This window comes from Salmo salar, chromosome 06, assembly GCF_965601325.2.
Source record: "Salmo salar chromosome 06, fSalSal1, whole genome shotgun sequence".
Lineage (NCBI taxonomy): Eukaryota > Metazoa > Chordata > Actinopteri > Salmoniformes > Salmonidae > Salmo > Salmo salar.
Window position 1 is genome coordinate 54,542,159 of NC_138296.1, and position 26,531 is coordinate 54,568,689.

The 26,531-nt window shown below is 44.2% G+C and overlaps 2 protein-coding genes across 4 annotated transcripts; both read right to left on the reverse strand.

Annotated features, from left to right (window-relative positions):
- Positions 1 to 1,586: 1,586 nt before the first annotated feature.
- Positions 1,587 to 10,596, reverse strand: LOC145879866 (uncharacterized). Of its 2 annotated transcripts, none has more exons than XM_082976748.1 (20): positions 10,517 to 10,596; positions 10,351 to 10,431; positions 10,126 to 10,250; positions 9,384 to 9,527; positions 9,033 to 9,116; positions 8,777 to 8,938; positions 8,545 to 8,644; positions 8,110 to 8,330; positions 7,328 to 7,484; positions 6,940 to 7,151; positions 6,549 to 6,669; positions 6,024 to 6,220; positions 5,803 to 5,917; positions 5,420 to 5,589; positions 5,226 to 5,323; positions 4,954 to 5,084; positions 4,590 to 4,779; positions 1,957 to 2,098; positions 1,780 to 1,876; positions 1,587 to 1,702 (listed from the first exon to the last, which is right to left on the reverse strand). In XM_082976748.1, the coding sequence occupies exons 1-20, from the start codon at positions 10,584 to 10,586 to the stop codon at positions 1,629 to 1,631; spliced, it is 2,691 nt and encodes an 896-aa protein (XP_082832874.1). In that variant the 5' UTR covers positions 10,587 to 10,596; the 3' UTR covers positions 1,587 to 1,628. The 2 variants fall into 2 exon arrangements, with proteins under 2 accessions (XP_082832874.1, XP_082832873.1); XM_082976747.1 differs by having other exon boundaries at positions 6,940 to 7,163.
- Positions 10,597 to 16,949: 6,353 nt separating this feature from the next.
- LOC145879863 (uncharacterized) lies at positions 16,950 to 26,188 on the reverse strand. 2 transcript variants are annotated; one of them, XM_082976741.1, is made up of 21 exons: positions 26,047 to 26,188; positions 25,880 to 25,938; positions 25,714 to 25,794; positions 25,489 to 25,613; positions 24,746 to 24,889; positions 24,395 to 24,478; positions 24,139 to 24,300; positions 23,907 to 24,006; positions 23,472 to 23,692; positions 22,690 to 22,846; positions 22,302 to 22,513; positions 21,911 to 22,031; positions 21,386 to 21,582; positions 21,165 to 21,279; positions 20,782 to 20,951; positions 20,588 to 20,685; positions 20,316 to 20,446; positions 19,952 to 20,141; positions 17,320 to 17,461; positions 17,143 to 17,239; positions 16,950 to 17,065 (listed from the first exon to the last, which is right to left on the reverse strand). In XM_082976741.1, exons 1-21 carry the CDS (start codon positions 26,067 to 26,069, stop codon positions 16,992 to 16,994), a joined length of 2,703 nt encoding a protein of 900 aa, XP_082832867.1. In that variant the 5' UTR covers positions 26,070 to 26,188; the 3' UTR covers positions 16,950 to 16,991. The 2 variants fall into 2 exon arrangements, with proteins under 2 accessions (XP_082832867.1, XP_082832866.1); XM_082976740.1 differs by having other exon boundaries at positions 22,302 to 22,525.
- Positions 26,189 to 26,531: the final 343 nt, after the last annotated feature.

A 26,531-nucleotide genomic window follows, 5' to 3' on the forward strand; every position in this document is an offset into this window, starting at 1 on the left:
CCTTTATTTAACTAGGCAAGTCAGTTAATGACGGCCTTGTTCAGGGGCAGATTTTTACCTTGTCGGCTCGGGGATTCGATCTTGCAACCTTCCGGTTACTAGTCCAACGCTCTGGCCGCCCAAGATTGAACTTGCATTTTAATTGTATTATTATAAATACACTTCAATAAAGCATTTCATATTCTCCACTGGTTGAAATACTAGCCGGTGTCCTCAGATATGCATAGGGTTTTTTTCCCCCCTTTATATGAATTACAAATCAATCATGTTTAGTCTATTGCATAGTTACACAATGTGTAATCATTGATATCCCAGGAGCAGTAAACAGTTGAAGTGTAATACATGCATGCAGACACCGCATCATTTAAACAATGGCGTTTGATATGACTGAAAAAGAATCTGTCATACCTGAACCGCACATGATCAGTGAATATAGTCAATGTACAGGCTACAATATGGGGACTTGCATCCTTGGCACAATATATTCTACTCTAGGCTTCATAGATTGGTATGAACTTTACGTTTTAGGGTCCATACCCAGATCGGCTACATAGTCATTTTTAATCCGACACAATAAGCAAGTAAATAGTTAGCCAGCTAGATTCTTTACATCCACTGTTTCACAAGACAACAGCCTGGTTTGCTGGTTCTCAGGAGTCCCTAAAAAGACAAATTCATTCTCCTAACACTAGCTAATTTACCTTTGACAAAATATAGACGCACATTAACATATTCCTCTCAAATTGTACATTTGCTTGACTCGTTAAGACACCTTCCATCTGTTTTGTCAGCCAGCTTCGTTGAACGCCACAAGGCAAGGGTGGCTCGCGTCAAAATTCGTCTTTGGAACGATTGGTCATAACAAAACCTTGGGACCCAAATGCATAATGAGTGCGCCAACTCCCCCTTGTGGTGGTCTGGAGCAATGAAGCTGGGTACCTCTAAGTCCCGCAACTTTTAAAGGAGGAACCACTGTCTCTTCACAGTCCCCGCTGTTCCGTAAGGTGTTTCTTTGAATCTGATCCTGAGATTGTGAAGAGACCTGTGGTGGCATATGCATGGGTAGTTTTAAAAAACAGACAGCTCGGTACATTCAGCTTGTCAACACTTCTTACAAAAACAAGTAGTGATGAAGTCAAGCTCTTCCCATTTGAGATTGACATGCATATCATTAATAAAGAAATGTCCATATTTGGATGGAAACCAAGCTAGTGAGAGGTATCAAGGAAAGTTGTAATTTCAGTTGAAAATTAACACCGCTGCGCTCCCTGGGGCCTGCATCCAACCACAGCCCTGCTGGCAAACCACCATCTGCTATAACATTGAGTCAGTTCTTCCTACTGGACATTGGAAAGCTTTTGTTTTCACACCTATTGTTTGTCCTAGACGGGAAATTAGTGTGCAACACTTATCTCCGGTGGATGGTTCAGAGTTCCATGCTTACAAAAGGGTTGATTGATACACGTCAGATGACAAGCCTACTACGTCCACTAAAGTACATGCGCCGTGGTGTTAAATGCAAATCAGATACAATTAAGGTAGCTCCAACGGTTAGGATTGTTGCCGCGCAAGTAAAGCAAACTTAATTGTTATATAGAACACTTTATTTGACATGTTAGAACAAGACATTACACCCAAAGAATGTATCCAGAAGAAACATATAAATGATGTTCCTCAAAGAGGTCTTTGACATGTCGTTGACCTGTTGAGAGAGAGAGAGAGAACCCATTAGTTCAGTTATGGTCTGACAGGGTCTGAAAAGCATAAAACAAGACCGACCTCTTTTCGGGTTGTCCTGATTCACACATTGTCCACTACAGGGGCCACCAGTGGGACTACTGGCATCACAGATGACCACGTCACAATGGACAAAGACCTAGGAATCAAAGATTTTAAAAAAGGGATGATTGCCAGTCAAACAAAATTAACCAATAAAGATTGGGTGAACTTTGTTACCTGGCCCCTCGGCTCAACCGCATCCTCAGCGAAGGAAAACATATGGACCTCAAAGCGTTTGACGTGAGGGGGGAAGTGGACCCTGGCATCAGCTACCACCGGGTGGAAGACCACACGGTATGGATCCTCCGGGTTCTCACAGCTGCCAGTGTAGAGAGAGGGACTAAGTTAGGCACAAGAAAACGCTGTAAACCCCAACCGCCTTGTGTACGAAGTCTTATGGTGGTGTCACGACTGTCCTGTGAGGATCAGATCAATTTACAGGAGAAGTGGGTTCTTTCTCCCCCTCCAGTATGAACTAAAGGAATGTCTTTGTTAACAGGCTTTTCCCACCAAAACTCTTTTACCTTTGTCTTGAAAAAAGACAATTCTACATCCAACATGTATATTCAATTACATTGACATGAATGCATTCTCATGTGGTGAGATCTAAATGATCCAGAATGGTCAGACTACCTGAATATTGATCGTGGTTTAACCAAAAGTTGCCGAATATACAGTCGGTATCATCAACAACGCAATCATTTGAATTAAGAATTTCATGCAATTCTTCCGCTGTCGGAAAAATTGGTCACACAAAATAAATTCTACACCCACGGCATCGGATTCACACGTGGAGGACTTCTGTGAAGGGAGCAGCTCTACTATACAAAGTAACCGACGCATTGACAGTTTAGGCACACTTTTTAATTTGCATCTTTGGGAGGTTTCTTGTTTAACTGCCAGATATTAGCAAAAAGGGATTTGTGAAGAGAGACAAACGCCCACACCAGTACAAATCCACTTGATCTGACAGACGATGGCCAGAGCTTTCTCAGGATTTTGCACAACGATTTAAGCCAAGTATGATATAGTTGCACTTGAAGTGACAAATCTGAACTGCCCATTTCATGCACATGTGGTGTCTTTTCCTATGATATACAAAACATTTTCACACTGCTACCATTTAGTAAACAGCTGCAAAGTTACTCCCGTGACAGATGAGCCTTGTGTCCACATGGCCGCCGGAGCAAATTAAAATAGGGGTGCCAAATTTAAGTTTTTGCGACCATTTCCTAAAAACGGCAAAATTGCATGATTTGATAGCGTTTTGCAAACCCGATCCCCCAAATGAATGGTTTTGACCAATAAAGTTGCTTCACTACACTGCATCCAGTTACTGAAAAGGCACCCGCAAAATAAAGTGTCATTTGCCCATCTACCAAAGGTTGCAGTGTCCATTAAAATGTAGAAAAGTCATCTTTCAATATAGTTACCCAATTTCAATTCTTGAGATAAGATGGCAAAGTTAAAAATAGGCCAGCGGTTTCCATCTGTGGCGAAGTGCTCACCCAAATCAATGCTTATGACAAACCCAGCCAGCTACTCTTTTGAGTACTGTGCTGTAACATTTTTTTAGCTAGCAAGATGCTGCCACACTTGACCGTGGTATTTGTTCATGTTTAGCAACTCCCAATTAGCTCATTCCCCAGGTACAGGGAATTACATTGAAAGTGGCATCAACTTCTGGGGATCCTTTCAACTGATCCTATTCAGTTTCAAACATTAACTTCCATGCTGCACAGGCGTGTGAACCATCCTTTATGTTTAGTGCAATAACTGTTTTAAACGCAAGAGGTCACAATTCAACCCAAAACCAATCGGAAAGGCAAGCTAAGCTTGCCAGCCGCTCTTGATTTCCATTCGACTGACCATCAGTTCGGCACAACACTGAACTGTAGCAAACCAAAAGGATAACATTGAGTAAAAAGGTGTAGGTACAGGTAACGCCAACATAGTGTCTTAACCTTTTCACACGCGAGTTCCAAATATCTTCAACAGTCGCCCCAGTGGGAGTTTAGTTTATGCACGTGATGTCAGAATGCACTCACTGTTCCAAAATGTGGACAGATGACCTCAAACCAAGGCACACTACCTGGCAATTTTCTATAGGCCCTTTCAACGTCTAACTTTGCCTCATTAATTCCCAAAAGTAGCCCATTTCACGAGCCGGCCAAACTTTCCTTCAAGAGAAAGCCCAAGCATACAGACATTTGCACATCTAGTCAGAACAGGCCTGGCACATTTATTGCATTCCTATCAAAGTGCCTTATTTTCTGTGTAACGCATTGTCCTTTCTACTGTAGCATACCGTAAGTATAATGTACTTAACGTTTTATTCAGACAATGCGGTTTAGAGTCGTTTGTTGCATCATACGTTCTGTTCCAATGGTACGCTGCAGGGACCCCTCAGTGATAACAAACATGTGATCGTACGCGTAAAAAAATGGTTAATAGGGCCACCACGAACCACAATAGCTTCAATGCACCTTGGCATAGATTCTACAAGTGTCTTGAACGCAACACCATTCTTCCACGAGAAATTCCATCTTTTGTTGATGGTGATGTGAAACGCCGTCTCAGGCCCCACGCCAGAATCTCCCATACGTGTTAATTAAATTGGGTGGAGATCTGGTGACAGACCGCATACATTGTTTTAATGCTCAAACCATTGTGACCACTCATGACCTACGGATGGGGGCATAGCCACGGTAGCCAAAGTAAATGGCCTGCCAAGCATGATCGGTTGCTAATTACTCAGGAACCACACCTGTGGAATAACACTTGTTTAGGCCCAAAAAACAACAAGTTACCCATTAATGATGAGATTCCACCGGGGTCGGGAGTCGCGGTCCTCGTTGAGGGTGGCCCAGCAGTGGTCAAGCATCAGCGCAACCTTGGGGTCAGAGGACCTGGTCAGCTCCACCTCAAAGTGCAGAGGCTGTTTCAGGTATTTCACCACTGGATAGTCCTCCTCCTGGTAGAACGTGTTATACGAGGCGTCTGGAACACAGGACGAGACAACCGGGGTCGTGTTCAGTGGGCACAAAACAGCGAGGTACCATCTGAACTTGTCCATTGAGAAAGGCTCGTTTATCATATCCTGTTGTGCCGCGATGAACACTAATCACTTATAGCAAACGCTACTAGTAATATATCATATTTGTGCACGCTTACCCTGAGCGAGTCTCATTCTGACCATTAGTCGACCCGTCCCAGTCTCGGCAAAAGGCTCGTTGTCACGCGGCCTGGTGAGGAAGGCCAATGTGCGAGTGATGTTGACCACATAGTAGCAGGAAACCTTTAACCTAAAAAGAGGGATGTAGGCAACTTCAAGCAGTGGAGTGGACACACTGGTAGTAGAGGCACAAGTATTGAGCAATTGGTGAAGGAAGAAAAAACTACTATAAAAATCTAATAGCTACAATTGTGATGCGTAATGCACTCACTGATATTCGTCCTCTGAAGACGTCGTGGCATTCAGCTTCACCTCAAGTTCATCTGGCAAGGAGATTTCGTTCTCATACAGCATCACATTGTTGATAAACTATGTAGTAGAGGGGAATTGACTTATTACAGCCTGCAGAAGCAAACAGTCCGTAAATACACAGTACCCATCACCTCAGGGTAATAGTCATTTTACCTTCCTGGTGGTGCCACAGGAGTTGACAGTGAAGTGGAAGTAGGCGAAGCGATCGTCGCTGTAGGTGGGACCACAGGCGGGGTCGCTCAGGGTCAGTTGACCGGGGTTCAGATTGGGAGCAGACTCCACCTTCACCGCCAGCGCAGTCATCGTCCCATTAGAGAAACACTCTTGGAGGGGGGGGGGGGCAAAAGACATGTAGCTATCAGACCTGGATTCTGTGTTAATTGAGCTTGCCAAGCACAGTAGAACCAATGGAATAGCACCAAAAGTGCAAACCATGCCCATCTGGCACTACTATTAGACTCAGTATTTCCAAGGAACCCAGGTTTGGTAACCATGTCATACGACTATTTATCGGAAGTAATTGTTTGAGAACCAACCAGTCAGCGTTTTGAGGAAGCTGCAAGCCAGGGAAAAGTATTTGATGGTCATGTTGTTGTAAGGATTCAACAGAGCCACATCCAGTCTGCTCCTGACAGAGGACGAGTGAACCGACTGGGAACCAGTGGGAGAGTTCATTAGTCCAATATTGTATACAGGGTAAGGAAAGCGAGGCTAGCTGCAGCAATTTAGGTTAACATGTTTTGGGAGAGCATCGTACCTCAAACACTGCGTCCGGCGAAGAGAAGGGCAACGTGATGGTGAAGTCTGCGTCGCCCTCTGTTAAATACTGTTGAGCAAGCTCATGGTTAAGCAGCCGCTTGCCAACCAAGACCACGAAAAAGGGCTCTTGGTTGCTGTAGTCCACAGTGATGTGGAAGTTCTCCTGATCACAGTTGCCAGTGACTGAGGGTGGCACTACAAGGACAAACAGGGTTGTGTTCATTAAGCACAAAAAACAGGACTTGAACTTGTCCAAGAAGAAACCCTTGTTTTCGGTTGCAAAATCTTTTGCTACGGTGGGACTGAATAAACACGATCCTGGAAAATCAGGAACAGGACACTGGGTCCAAATACTCTAAAGCTTAACATTTTCTTTGTAGAGAGACCGCGTAGGAAAAGCCTACAGTATGGCTAGTTGGGCTCTCAAGTCCACCATGTGGCTTTCACTGCCAATTTCCTTTCAGGGCAATCATTAACGAGAGGAAACCATTCAACAGTAGTTTGGCGTAGTCCAGTTACATACCAATGTCCAGCAGTACAGCGTCCACAACGGCAGAGTGAGAGAAAGGAGCGTACTCTGGAAAGACGACCAGGCCGTAGATCAGCTGAAGAGTGAAGGTTGTGACACCTTGTTCCACCCTTTTCTGTAGTGAAGTTAAAAGCATCATTGTTGTAACAGAACTCTAGTCAACATCAAGTGACAACCAAGCACATATGGGGACTATTAAAACAATGTTGCCCTCATTCCTCTAAATCAAGCACTATTGGCAAGTGAATGCATACAACTGCCAAAATAATGGAAACACTTGAGTAAATGAGGGATACAAAGTACATTTGCACCATCATTTCTATTTTGTTGGTGGCCCACTTATTAGGGCATGTAGCGTGTGGCTTTGCATTTAACAGAAACACACCTCCTTAAAGACCACCGGGTCTGAGAAGGGCACCTCCATCCTGAAGGTCTTCAAGGTGTTGTCCAGGGATCTCTGCTCCTGAACATTGAAGCCTCTGGCGTTGCACTCTGCAACAGTTAGCACCATGGTGGGAAAGGTGATGTTCAGCAGCTCCACATCAAGGTTGAAGGTCCCCAACTCAAGCACAAACACTGCCTGCTCAGGAACCGTGTCTAAGGGCGTGTCTGTTCATTGGCAAACATTTTGAAATGCGGTACAATGGAAGTCGAAAATGGACATTTGTTATTGGAGAAGTCCGGGTATTGCCTCCCCGTTTCAGTCTTGTGCCTAATGAACAACCCAGGCATCCCAAATTACCATAGGCACCATTTAACTAAACCAGACTCACAGTTGCGAACTTGTGGAGGCCTGGCCATCGGAGGTGTTGTGATAGGGAAGAGGACTTTGTATCTGGTGTCCTCGTGTGCGACCTCCTCGATCCACAGCAACTCAAGCATGGGCTCAATGGTGTAAGTGACAAAGTACTTGTCATCCTGAATATGGCTCTGTAAGGGAGACGAGTGATGCATTCAGGCTGTAATACACAATTGGAGTGCCAAAACAGGTTTTTAAAAAAAGCCTACCGGTTATCTGTGTGGTTTGTCCTCCAGCCGCTCGTAATTTAAAGACAAAATATCCAAAGGAAAGTATTGTTTACCAGACTTTAGAGAGCTGGTAGGTATATGGTTGTCAACTTGCATTTTCAAAGCAACCGACACGCAAATGTAAACAGTAGCCGAGTGTAACCGAGCGTTGCTTGCATTCAGTTGCCAGTGGCAAAGCTACCGGCTCCCTAAAAAGCCTGGTAAACAATACTTTAGTGTGGATATTGGTCTCAAATTTCAAGCGGTAGAGTATGTTTAAATGTAATTTTATGCAACATTCACACGATTTTGCAATCCAATGTGTCAGGCTGTATACACACCCACCGATCCATTGTATATTAGCCTGATTAAGCAGACAATTGCTCAATAAGAAACATTTTACACAAGACAACGTTTCTAGGAGTTTACCCATGAGAGATGGCAAAGGGTTACTGCAAAGCACTGACAACTGCTGCTGTAAAAAGGGCTCTACAAATAGATTTGACTTAGAAATTAAACAGGAACATTTTAGTCATCCAACGCTGACCTTGAAATAGCCGCCAACCGCCCCCACCGGAATTTCAACAATAATATGAGCCTCTGTGACTAAAACCGAGTAGTTTCTGGCAGCCATTTCCTCAGTGTCCAGCCTCTTAGCGTCAATTCCCATGTACACCTCCAACATGGTGAAGGCATCAGAGGAGAAAAGTGGGTCGATGTGCTTGGGCATGTACCAGGTGATCACTTCTGGAGTAAAGGCCACTGCCCCTGCAGTGAAACAAGAAGCCAAGTGCACATCATAACAGAACATTTTGCAACTGAAAACAAATGTGCCATTATTGAAAAAAAGTTCATCCCATTCAAAGACATTGTCCCAACTGAACACTACATAACACAAACGAAAGTCTTGTCTGGAGCCAATTAAGAAATGGGTTTATAGGTTCTTAAATTTGCCAAGTTAGTCCATTATTTCACACTCAACCTGGTGTTGGACAAACAGCCGTGGCATCTACGCGAGTCACCAGCCACTTCTGCTCAAAGAAGGTTGAGGTTGAGAGCACCCGCATCGGAACCCCAGCTACCTGTTCAGGGGGCAACCACACCAGGGCCGTGTTCAGTAGGGCACACCGTATTAACAATATGTTGCAGAGTTCAGGTAGGGCCACCGTTTGCTCTACTGAACATGACCCAGTTCATGGAGGAAGTGAGCTTACATTCTGGAGGTATGTCTCCTCTGCATTATGAGGGCTTCTTAACACCAGCCGTGTGGGAGTGTTGGCTATTGCATAGCCCTTTCTTTGGACCTCATCCACATTCATGACCTTCTTGCTAGGACTAAAAACGACTGCTGTCATTTTGTATCCTGAAGCAACAGCCTGTCTCAGGAAATGGAAACGTGAATTAAACAAACGCACATTTTGTTTAGCGCCATCCTGTCATTTTGTAGTGAAATTACAGAAACATGGCTACCTCAGCTCCTCTCCTTGCTTTCGGGCCTCCAGTGGGCTGTTCAGGGACGGTTTGGATGTCTGGAAGAGTCCTTCTGACAGACACCTAGAGAAGAAAGGCCATTATTCCCTATGCATTTTCTCCCTCCCATACAATAGGAACGCAATCTGTCCACTCGCCTCCTTAAATGCACTGAGAATAGGCCAAGATTCCTCGCCGCTAAAGTTGTCCTATGTGCATTTTGAAGAGGCGAGAGGAATTGAGAGACGGTCAAGACACAGAAGAAATGAAACACTGGACAATTGTAGCTCTAGACAGATCATTTAAGCTCCACTGTAAACATCTCCGTTGGGGCATGCTCTGCTCACTTGCCTCCATGTAGTTGCGGTCGCACAGAATCTCTCGGGAGGTCCAGGGGGTGTAGCTACAGGTTTTGCCCACTCTATACACAGGGTCTTCAGTCATGTGGTTTCCTGGCAGCCTGAACTGCATGACCAAGCTGAACATCTTATCATCCTAAAATTAAGGGGGGAAAAAAAAAAAGCCTCATTATATAGCAGAAAACAAATAATTCAGTTGACATTCATGCAAGTTAGAGACTGTGGCTATATGAATGCAGCTGCCACTGTATTGAAGCCACACTACAGGAGAAGAGCTCAGTAGTACACATCACTGCAGTCTGTATCAGAAAGTTGGCTGGCCCTCCATAAACTTCTGCTGTACCTTACTTCATCGTTAACTTAGAAGTAAGAGATACCAGACCCAGTCTCAGGGGTGGCTAACTATGGAGATCCACAGAGTTAAGTAAAACTGCTTAAATGTTTCTGGCACCGTACTTCTAATAACCTCCATGCTCTACGGCAACTCAGGCTGATTGAGGACCTTTTTACTGAAGAAAGTGTTTGTTTTCAATTATTTCATCTAGTGATGCAAATATTGACTTGTATCTTTGTGTATACAGGGCTCATCTGTAAAAGAGCCTGGCCTCAGCATGACTCCGTGTCAAAGGTTAAATAAAATGACGTTGTTACATTACGGGGTTGCAATTGCAGTGACACTGAAAGGCAAACTGTCCATTTGAAGTTAGAGCAAACACTACAGTGCTTAGGGTTACCATGGTCTGGGAAAAGCAGTTTTGAAGAGAAGCAAAAAATATGGCATTCCCCATTGGGTCAAATTTAAAGCTGAATCCACACTGAGTAGCAAGGCCAGGCGTCAGGTTTATGATTTGTGTGTCATCTGGAAGGGATGGAGATGGTGTGAACACAACAGTTGACAAACAATATCAATCCATGAATTATGAAAAGGAGAGAAAGAGAATCATACGAGACAAACTCACTGAAGACAGCGTCGACCTCTTCAAAAAGAGGAGCTACACTCAGACGAATAACGTTACCAAGGCATTCAGCATTGAGGTCATCTGGAATGGGAAAGCTTAGTTAAAAATCTAAAAAAGATATTGTCAAACGCTTAGTGCTTGAATTTGCAGGGTGCAAAATGCATACTTATAGAAGGCGTCTGTTGTGCTTGTATGCCCACAGCTGCCATCAATAGGCAAAACAACCTGTAAGGCATTTGACAAATTATTATGATTGATTGATTAAAAAGGAGGAAGAAGACAACTCAAATGTTTGCGTCGCATAAGGACTCTTCTAGGCCTGCTACTACTTACCCTGAGCCAAGGAAATTAAACGCATTGTAGAACAGAACTGTTTTGATGAAATACACAGCATACAGAATCTAATATTTGAACCCAAGGTGTGCAGCCTACGAGCCCAGGGGTATTCTACTTTTACCCTATGACAAAGGCTTCCCACACTCAGTCACCTGAACCCCAAAGGGCTGCACATTTTCTTTTTATTCCCCTAGCCCTACAAAGCTGATTCAAATAATCAACTAATCATCAAGCTTTGTTAATCTGAATCAGCTGTGTAGTGTTAGGACAAAAACCTAAATGCACACCAAAGTTTGGGAAACGCTGGCCCTTACGAGCCCTGCTGGTTTTCTGTTCTAACTGATAATTGAGGAAAATAAGAACAATCCGAAATTTCTTTTTGATACTGTCGCAAAGCTAACTAAAAAGCCCAAGCAGCATTCCCCTAGAGAGGATGGCTTTCACTTCAGCGGTAATTAAATTCATGAACTTCTTTGAGGAAAAGATCATGATCATTAGAAAGCAAATTACGGCACTCCTCTTTAAATCTGCTAGTATTCCTCCCAAAGCTCCGTTGTCCTGAGTCTGCACAACTCTGCCAGGACCTTAGGATCAAGGGAGACACTAAAGTGTTTTTAGTACTATATCTCTTGACACAATGATGAAAATAATCATGGCCTCTAAACCTTCAAGCTGCATACTGGACCCTATTCCAACTAAACTACTGAAAGAGCTGCTTCCTGTGCTTGGCCCTCCTATGTTGAACATAATAAACGGCTCTCTAACCACCGGATGTGTACCAAACTCACTAAAAGTGGCAGTAATAAAGCCTCTCTTGAAAAAGCCAAATCTTGACCCAGAAAATATAAAAAACGAATCGGCCTATATCGAATCTTCCATTCCTCTCAGAAAAAGCTGTTGCGCAGCAACTCACTGCCTTCCTAAAGACAAACAACGTATACGAAACGCTTCAGTCTGGTTTTGGACCCCATCATAGCACTGAGACTGCACTTGTGAAGGTGGTAAATGACGTTTTAATGGCATCAGACCGAGGCTCTGCATCTGTCCTCGTGCTCCTAGATCTTAGTGCTGCTTTTGATACCATCGATCACCACATTCTTTTGGAGCGATTGGAAACCCAAATTGCTCTACACGGACAAGTTCTGGCCTGGTTTAGATCTCATCTGTCGGAAAGATAGCAGTTTGCCTCTGAATGGTTTGTCCTCTGACAAATCAACTGTACATTTCGGTGTTCCTCAAGGTTCCGTTTTAGGACCACTATTGTTTTCACTATATATTTTACCTCTTGGGGATGTCATTCGAAAACATAATGTTAAATTTCACTGCTATGCGGATGACACACAGCTGTACATTTCAAAGAAACATGGTGAAGCCCCAAAATTGCCCTCGCTAGAAGCCTGTGTTTCAGACAGAAGGAAGTGGATGGCTGCAAACTTTCTACTTTTAAACTCGGACAAAACAGAGATGCTTGTTCTAGGTCCCAAGAAACAAAGAGATCTTCTGTTGAATCTGACAATTAATCTTGATGGTTGTACAGTCGTCTCAAATAAAACTGTGAAGGACCTCGGCGTTACTCTGGACCCTGATCTCTCTTTTGAAGAACATATCAAGACTGTTTCAAGGACAGCTTTTTTCCCATCTACGTAACATTGCAAAAATCTGAAACTTTCTGTCCAGAAATGATGCAGAAAAATGTATCCATGCTTTTGTTACTTCTAGGTTGGACTACTGCAATGCTCTACTTTCCGGCTACCCGGATAAAGCACTAAATAAACTTCAGTTAGTGCTAAATACGGCTGCTAGAATCCTGACTAGAACCAAAACATTTGATCATATTACTCCAGTGCTAGCCTCCCTACACTGGCTTCCTGTTAAGGCAAGGGCTGATTTCAAGGTTTTTCTGCTAACCTACAAAGCATTACATGGGCTTGCTCCTACCTATCTTTCCGATTTGGTCCTGCCGTACATACCTACACGTACGCTACGGTCACAAGACGCAGGCCTCCTAATTGTCCCTAGAATTTCTAAGCAAACAGCTGGAGGCAGGGCTTTCTTCTATAGAGCTCCATTTTTATGGAATGGTCTGCCTACCCATGTGAGAGACGCAGACTCGGTCTCAACCTTTAAGTCTTTACTGAAGACTCATCTCTTCAGGGGGTCCTATGATTGAGTGTAGTCTGGCCCAGGAGTGTGAAGGTGAACGGAAAGGCTCTGGAGCAACGAACCGCCCTTGCTGTCTCTGCCTGGCCGGTTCCCCTCTCTCCACTGGGATTCTCTGCCTCTAACCCTATTACAGGGGCTGAGTCACTGGCTTACTGGTGTTCTTCCATGCCGTCCCCTAGGAGGGGTGCGTCACTTGAGTGGGTTGAGTCACTGACGTGGTCTTCCTGTCTGGGTTGGCGCCCCCCCCCCCCCCCCTTGGGTTGTGCCGTGGCGGAGATCTTCGTGGGCTATACTCGCCCTTGTCTCAGGATGGTAAGTTGGTGGTTGAAGATATCCCTCTAGTGGTGTGGGGGCTGTGCTTTGACAAAGTGGGTGGGGTTATATCCTGCCTATTTGGCCCTGTCCGGGGGTATCATCGGATGGGGCCACAGTGTCTCCTGACCCCTCCTGTCTCAGCCTCCAGTATTTATGCTGCAGTAGTTTATGTGTCGGGGGGCTAGGGTCAGTCTGTTATATCTGGAGTATTTCTCCTGTCTTATCCGGTGTCCTGTGTGAATTTAAGTATGCTCTCTCTAATTCTTTCTTTCTTTCTCTCTTCTCTCTCGGAGGACCTGAGCCCTAGGACCATGCCTCAGGACTACCTGGCATGATGACTCCTTGCTGTCCCAGACCTGCTGTTTTCAACTCTCTAGAGACAGCAGGAGCGGAAGAGATACTCTCAATAATCGGCTATGAAAAGCCAACTGACATTTACTCTTGAGGTGCTAACTTGTTGCACCCTCGACAACTACTGTGATTATTATTATTTGACCATGCTGGTCATTTATGAACATTTGAACATCTTGGCCATGTCCTGTTATAATCTCCACCCCGCACAGCCAGAAGAGGACTGGCCACCCCTCATAGCCTGGTTCCTCTCTAGGTTTCTTCCTAGGTTTTGGTCTTTCTAGGGAGTTTTTCCTAGCCACCGTGCTTCTACACCTGCATTACTTGCTGTTTGGGGTTTTAGGCTGGGTTTCTGTACAGCACTTTGAGATATCAGTTGATGTAAGAAGGGCTATATAAAGAAATTTGATTTGATAATGAATTACACCCACCTGGTGTCCCAGGTCTAGATCAGTGCCTGATTAGAGGAGAACAATGAAGAAATGCAGTGGATCTGGCTTTGAGGCCCAGAGGTGAGTTTGAGGGTTATAGCTGTTCCTGCTCCTCACACTTCACCGTTTGAGTAATTGAATGAGGGGTTGTGTGTGTAGTTGGGTTTAGCTCGGCTATTAGACTACTCTTTAGTAAAGGTCGAATAGTCTATTGTTCAGCTATTAGCCCAACTATTAGCACAACCGAATGGCTCGCTTGTGGGCGTGCTGGCAGGATAGGGCAGCGTCTTCAGTTGCGCGTCAAGAATTCTGCATACAGTAGCACGTTTGTATGAAGGTGTGGTTAATCACAGGCAAATTGTTATATGCTATGGAGGTACATTTGTGTCGAGAGCAAAACCTTTATTTTCAAATAATTCTTCTGAAAGCACATTCCCGCCCCCGACACAAAAGGATGTCAAAGCGGACACCTACGAAGATGGCATCTCAGGTAAGCGGCACTGGGCTGTATTGACGCATCCTAAAAAATGACATGTGCTGCTTTAGATTGAACGGTCATATCTCAGTTATTGTTTTCTTTACTTTCAGAGAGCGAGCTGACCTGAGGACCAGGCAGTGGAAGCTTTATTGCTGGCATAAAAAGTGTCCATAACCAGAGGTAATTAAACTGTTCTGTTTTTTTTCTCCATGTCTGCCTGTCTTGTTGTACATGGAACCTGTCTCACATGCATGAATTACAAAACCCTTAAGATGTCAGCTGCTAATTTACTCCACATAAACACAGCCATTTTCACTGGACTATCTGTTGCTGCCAAGTCATGATTTCCCTGGGGGTTAGCCTCACAATAACCAAGTGGTGAGAAACACAGCCCTCTATATTTAAATATTTCAGGTACACTCTGAAAGAAGATACTGTGTGACGCAGACACCTGTTGGCATTATCCTCGTGGGTCTGTTTTTCAGCTTAAAGTACTCTGTAGCCACTAAATCCTCTAGGTTATATCAGCTGTTTTGGTGAACCCCTCCCGCATCTGAACTGGCTGACAGAGGGCACAGAATGATCATAGGTGAGATGTCACTTGATTGAGTCAACACAAAGTATTATTAAAGACATGCTTTACATTGAAATCCCAGAGTTAATGATCCAAGGTCAGTTTTGCATTTCACCTCCTGATTTAAGATGGACTGACCATGTTAATCATGCTCTCTCGTCTGCAGGTATGTTTTGATGTGAGAGGAAGCCAGTCCCGTCACTGGCCCCCCCAAGGTTAGGAGACAGGTCATCACAATTGCGCTGAGAGAATATTAGGGTAGCACTGTCATCCATGAATCATATGCCGTCTGCCGCTGTTCTTACCTCGTCTTCTAATGCACACCATACGTGCATTGAAGATACAGATTTGCCTACCTTTATTTAACTAGGCAAGTCAGTTAATGACGGCCTTGTTCAGGGGCAGATTTTTACCTTGTCGGCTCGGGGATTCGATCTTGCAACCTTCCGGTTACTAGTCCAACGCTCTGGCCGCCCAAGATTGAACTTGCATTTTAATTGTATTATTATAAATACACTTCAATAAAGCATTTCATATTCTCCACTGGTTGAAATACTAGCCGGTGGTCCTCAGATATGCATAGGGTTTTTTTCCCCCCCCCCCTTTATATGAATTACAAATCAATCATGTTTAGTCTATTGCATAGTTACACAATGTGTAATCATTGATACTGCCCAGGAGCAGTAAACAGTTGAAGTGTAATACATGCATGCAGACACCGCATCATTTAAACAATGGCGTTTGATATGACTGAAAAAGAATCTGTCATACCTGAACCGCACATGATCAGTGAATATAGTCAATGTACAGGCTACAATATGGGGACTTGCATCCTTGGCACAATATATTCTACTCTAGGCTTCATAGATTGGTATGAACTTTACGTTTTAGGGTCCATACCCAGATCGGCTACATAGTCATTTTTAATCCGACACAATAAGCAAGTAAATAGTTAGCCAGCTAGATTCTTTACATCCACTGTTTCACAAGACAACAGCCTGGTTTGCTGGTTCTCAGGAGTCCCTAAAAAGACAAATTCATTCTCCTAACACTAGCTAATTTACCTTTGACAAAATATAGACGCACATTAACATATTCCTCTCAAATTGTACATTTGCTTGACTCGTTAAGACACCTTCCATCTGTTTTGTCAGCCAGCTTCGTTGAACGCCACAAGGCAAGGGTGGCTCGCGTCAAAATTCGTCTTTGGAACGATTGGTCATGAACAAAGACCTTGGGACCCAAATGCATAATGAGTGCGCCAACTCCCCCTTGTGGTGGTCTGGAGCAATGAAGCTGGGTACCTCTAAGTCCCGCAACTTTTAAAGGAGGAACCACTGTCTCTTCACAGTCCCCGCTGTTCCGTAAGGTGTTTCTTTGAATCTGATCCTGAGATTGTGAAGAGACCTGTGGTGGCATATGCATGGGTAGTTTTAAAAAACAGACAGCTCGGTACATTCAGCTTGTCAACACTTCTTACAAAAACAAGTAGTGATGAAGTCAAGCTCTTCCCATTTGAGATTGACATGCATATCATTAATAAAGAAATGTCCATATTTGGATGGAAACCAAGCTAGTGAGAGGTATCAAGGAAAGTTGTAATTTCAGTTGAAAATTAACACCGCTGCGCTCCCTGGGGCCTGCATCCAACCACAGCCCTGCTGGCAAACCACCATCTGCTATAACATTGAGTCAGTTCTTCCTACTGGACATTGGAAAGCTTTTGTTTTCACACCTATTGTTTGTCCTAGACGGGAAATTAGTGTGCAACACTTATCTCCGGTGGATGGTTCAGAGTTCCATGCTTACAAAAGGGTTGATTGATACACGTCAGATGACAAGCCTACTACGTCCACTAAAGTACATGCGCCGTGGTGTTAAATGCAAATCAGATACAATTAAGGTAGCTCCAACGGTTAGGATTGTTGCCGCGCAAGTAAAGCAAACTTAATTGTTATATAGAACACTTTATTTGACATGTTAGAACAAGACATTACACCCAAAGAATGTATCCAGAAGAAACATATAAATGATGTTCCTCAAAGAGGTCTTTGACATGTCGTTGACCTGTTGAGAGAGAGAGAGAGAACCCATTAGTTCAGTTATGGTCTGACAGGGTCTGAAAAGCATAAAACAAGACCGACCTCTTTTCGGGTTGTCCTGATTCACACATTGTCCACTACAGGGGCCACCAGTGGGACTACTGGCATCACAGATGACCACGTCACAATGGACAAAGACCTAGGAATCAAAGATTTTAAAAAAGGGATGATTGCCAGTCAAACAAAATTAACCAATAAAGATTGGGTGAACTTTGTTACCTGGCCCCTCGGCTCAACCGCATCCTCAGCGAAGGAAAACATATGGACCTCAAAGCGTTTGACGTGAGGGGGGAAGTGGACCCTGGCATCAGCTACCACCGGGTGGAAGACCACACGGTATGGATCCTCCGGGTTCTCACAGCTGCCAGTGTAGAGAGAGGGACTAAGTTAGGCACAAGAAAACGCTGTAAACCCCAACCGCCTTGTGTACGAAGTCTTATGGTGGTGTCACGACTGTCCTGTGAGGATCAGATCAATTTACAGGAGAAGTGGGTTCTTTCTCCCCCTCCAGTATGAACTAAAGGAATGTCTTTGTTAACAGGCTTTTCCCACCAAAACTCTTTTACCTTTGTCTTGAAAAAAGACAATTCTACATCCAACATGTATATTCAATTACATTGACATGAATGCATTCTCATGTGGTGAGATCTAAATGATCCAGAATGGTCAGACTACCTGAATATTGATCGTGGTTTAACCAAAAGTTGCCGAATATACAGTCGGTATCATCAACAACGCAATCATTTGAATTAAGAATTTCATGCAATTCTTCCGCTGTCGGAAAAATTGGTCACACAAAATAAATTCTACACCCACGGCATCGGATTCACACGTGGAGGACTTCTGTGAAGGGAGCAGCTCTACTATACAAAGTAACCGACGCATTGACAGTTTAGGCACACTTTTTAATTTGCATCTTTGGGAGGTTTCTTGTTTAACTGCCAGATATTAGCAAAAAGGGATTTGTGAAGAGAGACAAACGCCCACACCAGTACAAATCCACTTGATCTGACAGACGATGGCCAGAGCTTTCTCAGGATTTTGCACAACGATTTAAGCCAAGTATGATATAGTTGCACTTGAAGTGACAAATCTGAACTGCCCATTTCATGCACATGTGGTGTCTTTTCCTATGATATACAAAACATTTTCACACTGCTACCATTTAGTAAACAGCTGCAAAGTTACTCCGTGACAGATGAGCCTTGTGTCCACATGGCCGCCGGAGCAAATTAAAATAGGGGTGCCAAATTTAAGTTTTTGCGACCATTTCCTAAAAACGGCAAAATTGCATGATTTGATAGCGTTTTGCAAACCCGATCCCCCAAATGAATGGTTTTGACCAATAAAGTTGCTTCACTACACTGCATCCAGTTACTGAAAAGGCACCCGCAAAATAAAGTGTCATTTGCCCATCTACCAAAGGTTGCAGTGTCCATTAAAATGTAGAAAAGTCATCTTTCAATATAGTTACCCAATTTCAATTCTTGAGATAAGATGGCAAAGTTAAAAATAGGCCAGCGGTTTCCATCTGTGGCGAAGTGCTCACCCAAATCAATGCTTATGACAAACCCAGCCAGCTACTCTTTTGAGTACTGTGCTGTAACATTTTTTTAGCTAGCAAGATGCTGCCACACTTGACCGTGGTATTTGTTCATGTTTAGCAACTCCCAATTAGCTCATTCCCCAGGTACAGGGAATTACATTGAAAGTGGCATCAACTTCTGGGGATCCTTTCAACTGATCCTATTCAGTTTCAAACATTAACTTCCATGCTGCACAGGCGTGTGAACCATCCTTTATGTTTAGTGCAATAACTGTTTTAAACGCAAGAGGTCACAATTCAACCCAAAACCAATCGGAAAGGCAAGCTAAGCTTGCCAGCCGCTCTTGATTTCCATTCGACTGACCATCAGTTCGGCACAACACTGAACTGTAGCAAACCAAAAGGATAACATTGAGTAAAAAGGTGTAGGTACAGGTAACGCCAACATAGTGTCTTAACCTTTTCACACGCGAGTTCCAAATATCTTCAACAGTCGCCCCAGTGGGAGTTTAGTTTATGCACGTGATGTCAGAATGCACTCACTGTTCCAAAATGTGGACAGATGACCTCAAACCAAGGCACACTACCTGGCAATTTTCTATAGGCCCTTTCAACGTCTAACTTTGCCTCATTAATTCCCAAAAGTAGCCCATTTCACGAGCCGGCCAAACTTTCCTTCAAGAGAAAGCCCAAGCATACAGACATTTGCACATCTAGTCAGAACAGGCCTGGCACATTTATTGCATTCCTATCAAAGTGCCTTATTTTCTGTGTAACGCATTGTCCTTTCTACTGTAGCATACCGTAAGTATAATGTACTTAACGTTTTATTCAGACAATGCGGTTTAGAGTCGTTTGTTGCATCATACGTTCTGTTCCAATGGTACGCTGCAGGGACCCCTCAGTGATAACAAACATGTGATCGTACGCGTAAAAAAATGGTTAATAGGGCCACCACGAACCACAATAGCTTCAATGCACCTTGGCATAGATTCTACAAGTGTCTTGAACGCAACACCATTCTTCCACGAGAAATTCCATCTTTTGTTGATGGTGATGTGAAACGCCGTCTCAGGCCCCACGCCAGAATCTCCCATACGTGTTAATTAAATTGGGTGGAGATCTGGTGACAGACCGCATACATTGTTTTAATGCTCAAACCATTGTGACCACTCATGACCTACGGATGGGGGCATAGCCACGGTAGCCAAAGTAAATGGCCTGCCAAGCATGATCGGTTGCTAATTACTCAGGAACCACACCTGTGGAATAACACTTGTTTAGGCCCAAAAAACAACAAGTTACCCATTAATGATGAGATTCCACCGGGGTCGGGAGTCGCGGTCCTCGTTGAGGGTGGCCCAGCAGTGGTCAAGCATCAGCGCAACCTTGGGGTCAGAGGACCTGGTCAGCTCCACCTCAAAGTGCAGAGGCTGTTTCAGGTATTTCACCACTGGATAGTCCTCCTCCTGGTAGAACGTGTTATACGAGGCGTCTGGAACACAGGACGAGACAACCGGGGTCGTGTTCAGTGGGCACAAAACAGCGAGGTACCATCTGAACTTGTCCATTGAGAAAGGCTCGTTTATCATATCCTGTTGTGCCGCGATGAACACTAATCACTTATAGCAAACGCTACTAGTAATATATCATATTTGTGCACGCTTACCCTGAGCGAGTCTCATTCTGACCATTAGTCGACCCGTCCCAGTCTCGGCAAAAGGCTCGTTGTCACGCGGCCTGGTGAGGAAGGCCAATGTGCGAGTGATGTTGACCACATAGTAGCAGGAAACCTTTAACCTAAAAAGAGGGATGTAGGCAACTTCAAGCAGTGGAGTGGACACACTGGTAGTAGAGGCACAAGTATTGAGCAATTGGTGAAGGAAGAAAAAACTACTATAAAAATCTAATAGCTACAATTGTGATGCGTAATGCACTCACTGATATTCGTCCTCTGAAGACGTCGTGGCATTCAGCTTCACCTCAAGTTCATCTGGCAAGGAGATTTCGTTCTCATACAGCATCACATTGTTGATAAACTATGTAGTAGAGGGGAATTGACTTATTACAGCCTGCAGAAGCAAACAGTCCGTAAATACACAGTACCCATCACCTCAGGGTAATAGTCATTTTACCTTCCTGGTGGTGCCACAGGAGTTGACAGTGAAGTGGAAGTAGGCGAAGCGATCGTCGCTGTAGGTGGGACCACAGGCGGGGTCGCTCAGGGTCAGTTGACCGGGGTTCAGATTGGGAGCAGACTCCACCTTCACCGCCAGCGCAGTCATCGTCCCATTAGAGAAACACTCTTGGAGGGGGGGGGGGGCAAAAGACATGTAGCTATCAGACCTGGATTCTGTGTTAATTGAGCTTGCCAAGCACAGTAGAACCAATGGAATAGCACCAAAAGTGCAAACCATGCCCATCTGGCACTACTATTAGACTCAGTATTTCCAAGGAACCCAGGTTTGGTAACCATGTCATACGACTATTTATCGGAAGTAATTGTTTGAGAACCAACCAGTCAGCGTTTTGAGGAAGCTGCAAGCCAGGGAAAAGTATTTGATGGTCATGTTGTTGTAAGGATTCAACAGAGCCACATCCAGTCTGCTCCTGACAGAGGACGAGTGAACCGACTGGGAACCAGTGGGAGAGTTCATTAGTCCAATATTGTATACAGGGTAAGGAAAGCGAGGCTAGCTGCAGCAATTTAGGTTAACATGTTTTGGGAGAGCATCGTACCTCAAACACTGCGTCCGGCGAAGAGAAGGGCAACGTGATGGTGAAGTCTGCGTCGCCCTCTGTTAAATACTGTTGAGCAAGCTCATGGTTAAGCAGCCGCTTGCCAACCAAGACCACGAAAAAGGGCTCTTGGTTGCTGTAGTCCACAGTGATGTGGAAGTTCTCCTGATCACAGTTGCCAGTGACTGAGGGTGGCACTACAAGGACAAACAGGGTTGTGTTCATTAAGCACAAAAAACAGGACTTGAACTTGTCCAAGAAGAAACCCTTGTTTTCGGTTGCAAAATCTTTTGCTACGGTGGGACTGAATAAACACGATCCTGGAAAATCAGGAACAGGACACTGGGTCCAAATACTCTAAAGCTTAACATTTTCTTTGTAGAGAGACCGCGTAGGAAAAGCCTACAGTATGGCTAGTTGGGCTCTCAAGTCCACCATGTGGCTTTCACTGCCAATTTCCTTTCAGGGCAATCATTAACGAGAGGAAACCATTCAACAGTAGTTTGGCGTAGTCCAGTTACATACCAATGTCCAGCAGTACAGCGTCCACAACGGCAGAGTGAGAGAAAGGAGCGTACTCTGGAAAGACGACCAGGCCGTAGATCAGCTGAAGAGTGAAGGTTGTGACACCTTGTTCCACCCTTTTCTGTAGTGAAGTTAAAAGCATCATTGTTGTAACAGAACTCTAGTCAACATCAAGTGACAACCAAGCACATATGGGGACTATTAAAACAATGTTGCCCTCATTCCTCTAAATCAAGCACTATTGGCAAGTGAATGCATACAACTGCCAAAATAATGGAAACACTTGAGTAAATGAGGGATACAAAGTACATTTGCACCATCATTTCTATTTTGTTGGTGGCCCACTTATTAGGGCATGTAGCGTGTGGCTTTGCATTTAACAGAAACACACCTCCTTAAAGACCACCGGGTCTGAGAAGGGCACCTCCATCCTGAAGGTCTTCAAGGTGTTGTCCAGGGATCTCTGCTCCTGAACATTGAAGCCTCTGGCGTTGCACTCTGCAACAGTTAGCACCATGGTGGGAAAGGTGATGTTCAGCAGCTCCACATCAAGGTTGAAGGTCCCCAACTCAAGCACAAACACTGCCTGCTCAGGAACCGTGTCTAAGGGCGTGTCTGTTCATTGGCAAACATTTTGAAATGCGGTACAATGGAAGTCGAAAATGGACATTTGTTATTGGAGAAGTCCGGGTATTGCCTCCCCGTTTCAGTCTTGTGCCTAATGAACAACCCAGGCATCCCAAATTACCATAGGCACCATTTAACTAAACCAGACTCACAGTTGCGAACTTGTGGAGGCCTGGCCATCGGAGGTGTTGTGATAGGGAAGAGGACTTTGTATCTGGTGTCCTCGTGTGCGACCTCCTCGATCCACAGCAACTCAAGCATGGGCTCAATGGTGTAAGTGACAAAGTACTTGTCATCCTGAATATGGCTCTGTAAGGGAGACGAGTGATGCATTCAGGCTGTAATACACAATTGGAGTGCCAAAACAGGTTTTTAAAAAAAGCCTACCGGTTATCTGTGTGGTTTGTCCTCCAGCCGCTCGTAATTTAAAGACAAAATATCCAAAGGAAAGTATTGTTTACCAGACTTTAGAGAGCTGGTAGGTATATGGTTGTCAACTTGCATTTTCAAAGCAACCGACACGCAAATGTAAACAGTAGCCGAGTGTAACCGAGCGTTGCTTGCATTCAGTTGCCAGTGGCAAAGCTACCGGCTCCCTAAAAAGCCTGGTAAACAATACTTTAGTGTGGATATTGGTCTCAAATTTCAAGCGGTAGAGTATGTTTAAATGTAATTTTATGCAACATTCACACGATTTTGCAATCCAATGTGTCAGGCTGTATACACACCCACCGATCCATTGTATATTAGCCTGATTAAGCAGACAATTGCTCAATAAGAAACATTTTACACAAGACAACGTTTCTAGGAGTTTACCCATGAGAGATGGCAAAGGGTTACTGCAAAGCACTGACAACTGCTGCTGTAAAAAGGGCTCTACAAATAGATTTGACTTAGAAATTAAACAGGAACATTTTAGTCATCCAACGCTGACCTTGAAATAGCCGCCAACCGCCCCCACCGGAATTTCAACAATAATATGAGCCTCTGTGACTAAAACCGAGTAGTTTCTGGCAGCCATTTCCTCAGTGTCCAGCCTCTTAGCGTCAATTCCCATGTACACCTCCAACATGGTGAAGGCATCAGAGGAGAAAAGTGGGTCGATGTGCTTGGGCATGTACCAGGTGATCACTTCTGGAGTAAAGGCCACTGCCCCTGCAGTGAAACAAGAAGCCAAGTGCACATCATAACAGAACATTTTGCAACTGAAAACAAATGTGCCATTATTGAAAAAAAGTTCATCCCATTCAAAGACATTGTCCCAACTGAACACTACATAACACAAACGAAAGTCTTGTCTGGAGCCAATTAAGAAATGGGTTTATAGGTTCTTAAATTTGCCAAGTTAGTCCATTATTTCACACTCAACCTGGTGTTGGACAAACAGCCGTGGCATCTACGCGAGTCACCAGCCACTTCTGCTCAAAGAAGGTTGAGGTTGAGAGCACCCGCATCGGAACCCCAGCTACCTGTTCAGGGGGCAACCACACCAGGGCCGTGTTCAGTAGGGCACACCGTATTAACAATATGTTGCAGAGTTCAGGTAGGGCCACCGTTTGCTCTACTGAACATGACCCAGTTCATGGAGGAAGTGAGCTTACATTCTGGAGGTATGTCTCCTCTGCATTATGAGGGCTTCTTAACACCAGCCGTGTGGGAGTGTTGGCTATTGCATAGCCCTTTCTTTGGACCTCATCCACATTCATGACCTTCTTGCTAGGACTAAAAACGACTGCTGTCATTTTGTATCCTGAAGCAACAGCCTGTCTCAGGAAATGGAAACGTGAATTAAACAAACGCACATTTTGTTTAGCGCCATCCTGTCATTTTGTAGTGAAATTACAGAAACATGGCTACCTCAGCTCCTCTCCTTGCTTTCGGGCCTCCAGTGGGCTGTTCAGGGACGGTTTGGATGTCTGGAAGAGTCCTTCTGACAGACACCTAGAGAAGAAAGGCCATTATTCCCTATGCATTTTCTCCCTCCCATACAATAGGAACGCAATCTGTCCACTCGCCTCCTTAAATGCACTGAGAATAGGCCAAGATTCCTCGCCGCTAAAGTTGTCCTATGTGCATTTTGAAGAGGCGAGAGGAATTGAGAGACGGTCAAGACACAGAAGAAATGAAACACTGGACAATTGTAGCTCTAGACAGATCATTTAAGCTCCACTGTAAACATCTCCGTTGGGGCATGCTCTGCTCACTTGCCTCCATGTAGTTGCGGTCGCACAGAATCTCTCGGGAGGTCCAGGGGGTGTAGCTACAGGTTTTGCCCACTCTATACACAGGGTCTTCAGTCATGTGGTTTCCTGGCAGCCTGAACTGCATGACCAAGCTGAACATCTTATCATCCTAAAATTAAGGGGGGAAAAAAAAAAAAGCCTCATTATATAGCAGAAAACAAATAATTCAGTTGACATTCATGCAAGTTAGAGACTGTGGCTATATGAATGCAGCTGCCACTGTATTGAAGCCACACTACAGGAGAAGAGCTCAGTAGTACACATCACTGCAGTCTGTATCAGAAAGTTGGCTGGCCCTCCATAAACTTCTGCTGTACCTTACTTCATCGTTAACTTAGAAGTAAGAGATACCAGACCCAGTCTCAGGGGTGGCTAACTATGGAGATCCACAGAGTTAAGTAAAACTGCTTAAATGTTTCTGGCACCGTACTTCTAATAACCTCCATGCTCTACGGCAACTCAGGCTGATTGAGGACCTTTTTACTGAAGAAAGTGTTTGTTTTCAATTATTTCATCTAGTGATGCAAATATTGACTTGTATCTTTGTGTATACAGGGCTCATCTGTAAAAGAGCCTGGCCTCAGCATGACTCCGTGTCAAAGGTTAAATAAAATGACGTTGTTACATTACGGGGTTGCAATTGCAGTGACACTGAAAGGCAAACTGTCCATTTGAAGTTAGAGCAAACACTACAGTGCTTAGGGTTACCATGGTCTGGGAAAAGCAGTTTTGAAGAGAAGCAAAAAATATGGCATTCCCCATTGGGTCAAATTTAAAGCTGAATCCACACTGAGTAGCAAGGCCAGGCGTCAGGTTTATGATTTGTGTGTCATCTGGAAGGGATGGAGATGGTGTGAACACAACAGTTGACAAACAATATCAATCCATGAATTATGAAAAGGAGAGAAAGAGAATCATACGAGACAAACTCACTGAAGACAGCGTCGACCTCTTCAAAAAGAGGAGCTACACTCAGACGAATAACGTTACCAAGGCATTCAGCATTGAGGTCATCTGGAATGGGAAAGCTTAGTTAAAAATCTAAAAAAGATATTGTCAAACGCTTAGTGCTTGAATTTGCAGGGTGCAAAATGCATACTTATAGAAGGCGTCTGTTGTGCTTGTATGCCCACAGCTGCCATCAATAGGCAAAACAACCTGTAAGGCATTTGACAAATTATTATGATTGATTGATTAAAAAAGGAGGAAGAAGACAACTCAAATGTTTGCGTCGCATAAGACTCTTCTAGGCCTGCTACTACTTACCCTGAGCCAAGGAAATTAACCATTGTAGAACAGAACTGTTTTGATGAAATACACAGCTACAGAATCTAATATTTGACCCAAGGTGTGCAGCCTACAGCCCAGGGGTATTCTACTTTTACCCTATGACAAAGGCTTCCCACACTCAGTCACCTGAACCCCAAAGGGCTGCACATTTTCTTTTTATTCCCCTAGCCCTACAAAGCTGATTCAAATAATCAACTAATCATCAAGCTTTGTTAATCTGAATCAGCTGTGTAGTGTTAGGACAAAAACCTAAATGCACACCAAGTTTGGGAAACGCTGCCCTACGAGCCTGCTGGTTTTCTGTTCTAACTGATAATTGAGGAAAATAAGAACAATCCGAAATTTCTTTTTGATACTGTCGCAAAGCTAACTAAAAAGCAGCATTCCCCTAGAGAGGATGGCTTTCACTTCAGCGGTAATAAATTCATGAACTTCTTTGAGGAAAAGATCATGATCATTAG

Coding starts and splice junctions, on each gene's coding strand:
- LOC145879866 (XM_082976747.1), bottom strand. CDS start 10,586: ATGCCTTACAGGTTGTTTTGCCTATTGATGGCAGCTGTGGGCATACAA. Junction 10,251..10,350: donor AGAGGTCGACGCTGTCTTCA/GTGAGTTTGTCT, acceptor CATCCCTTCCAG/ATGACACACAAATCATAAAC. Junction 5,918..6,023: donor CGCCGGACGCAGTGTTTGAG/GTACGATGCTCT, acceptor ACTGGTTCCCAG/TCGGTTCACTCGTCCTCTGT.
- LOC145879863 (XM_082976740.1), bottom strand. CDS start 26,069: ATGGTTAATTTCCTTGGCTCAGG. Junction 24,890..25,488: donor ACTGCTTTTCCCAGACCATG/GTAACCCTAAGC, acceptor CCTTAATTTTAG/GATGATAAGATGTTCAGCTT. Junction 24,301..24,394: donor AAGCAAGGAGAGGAGCTGAG/GTAGCCATGTTT, acceptor TTCCTGAGACAG/GCTGTTGCTTCAGGATACAA.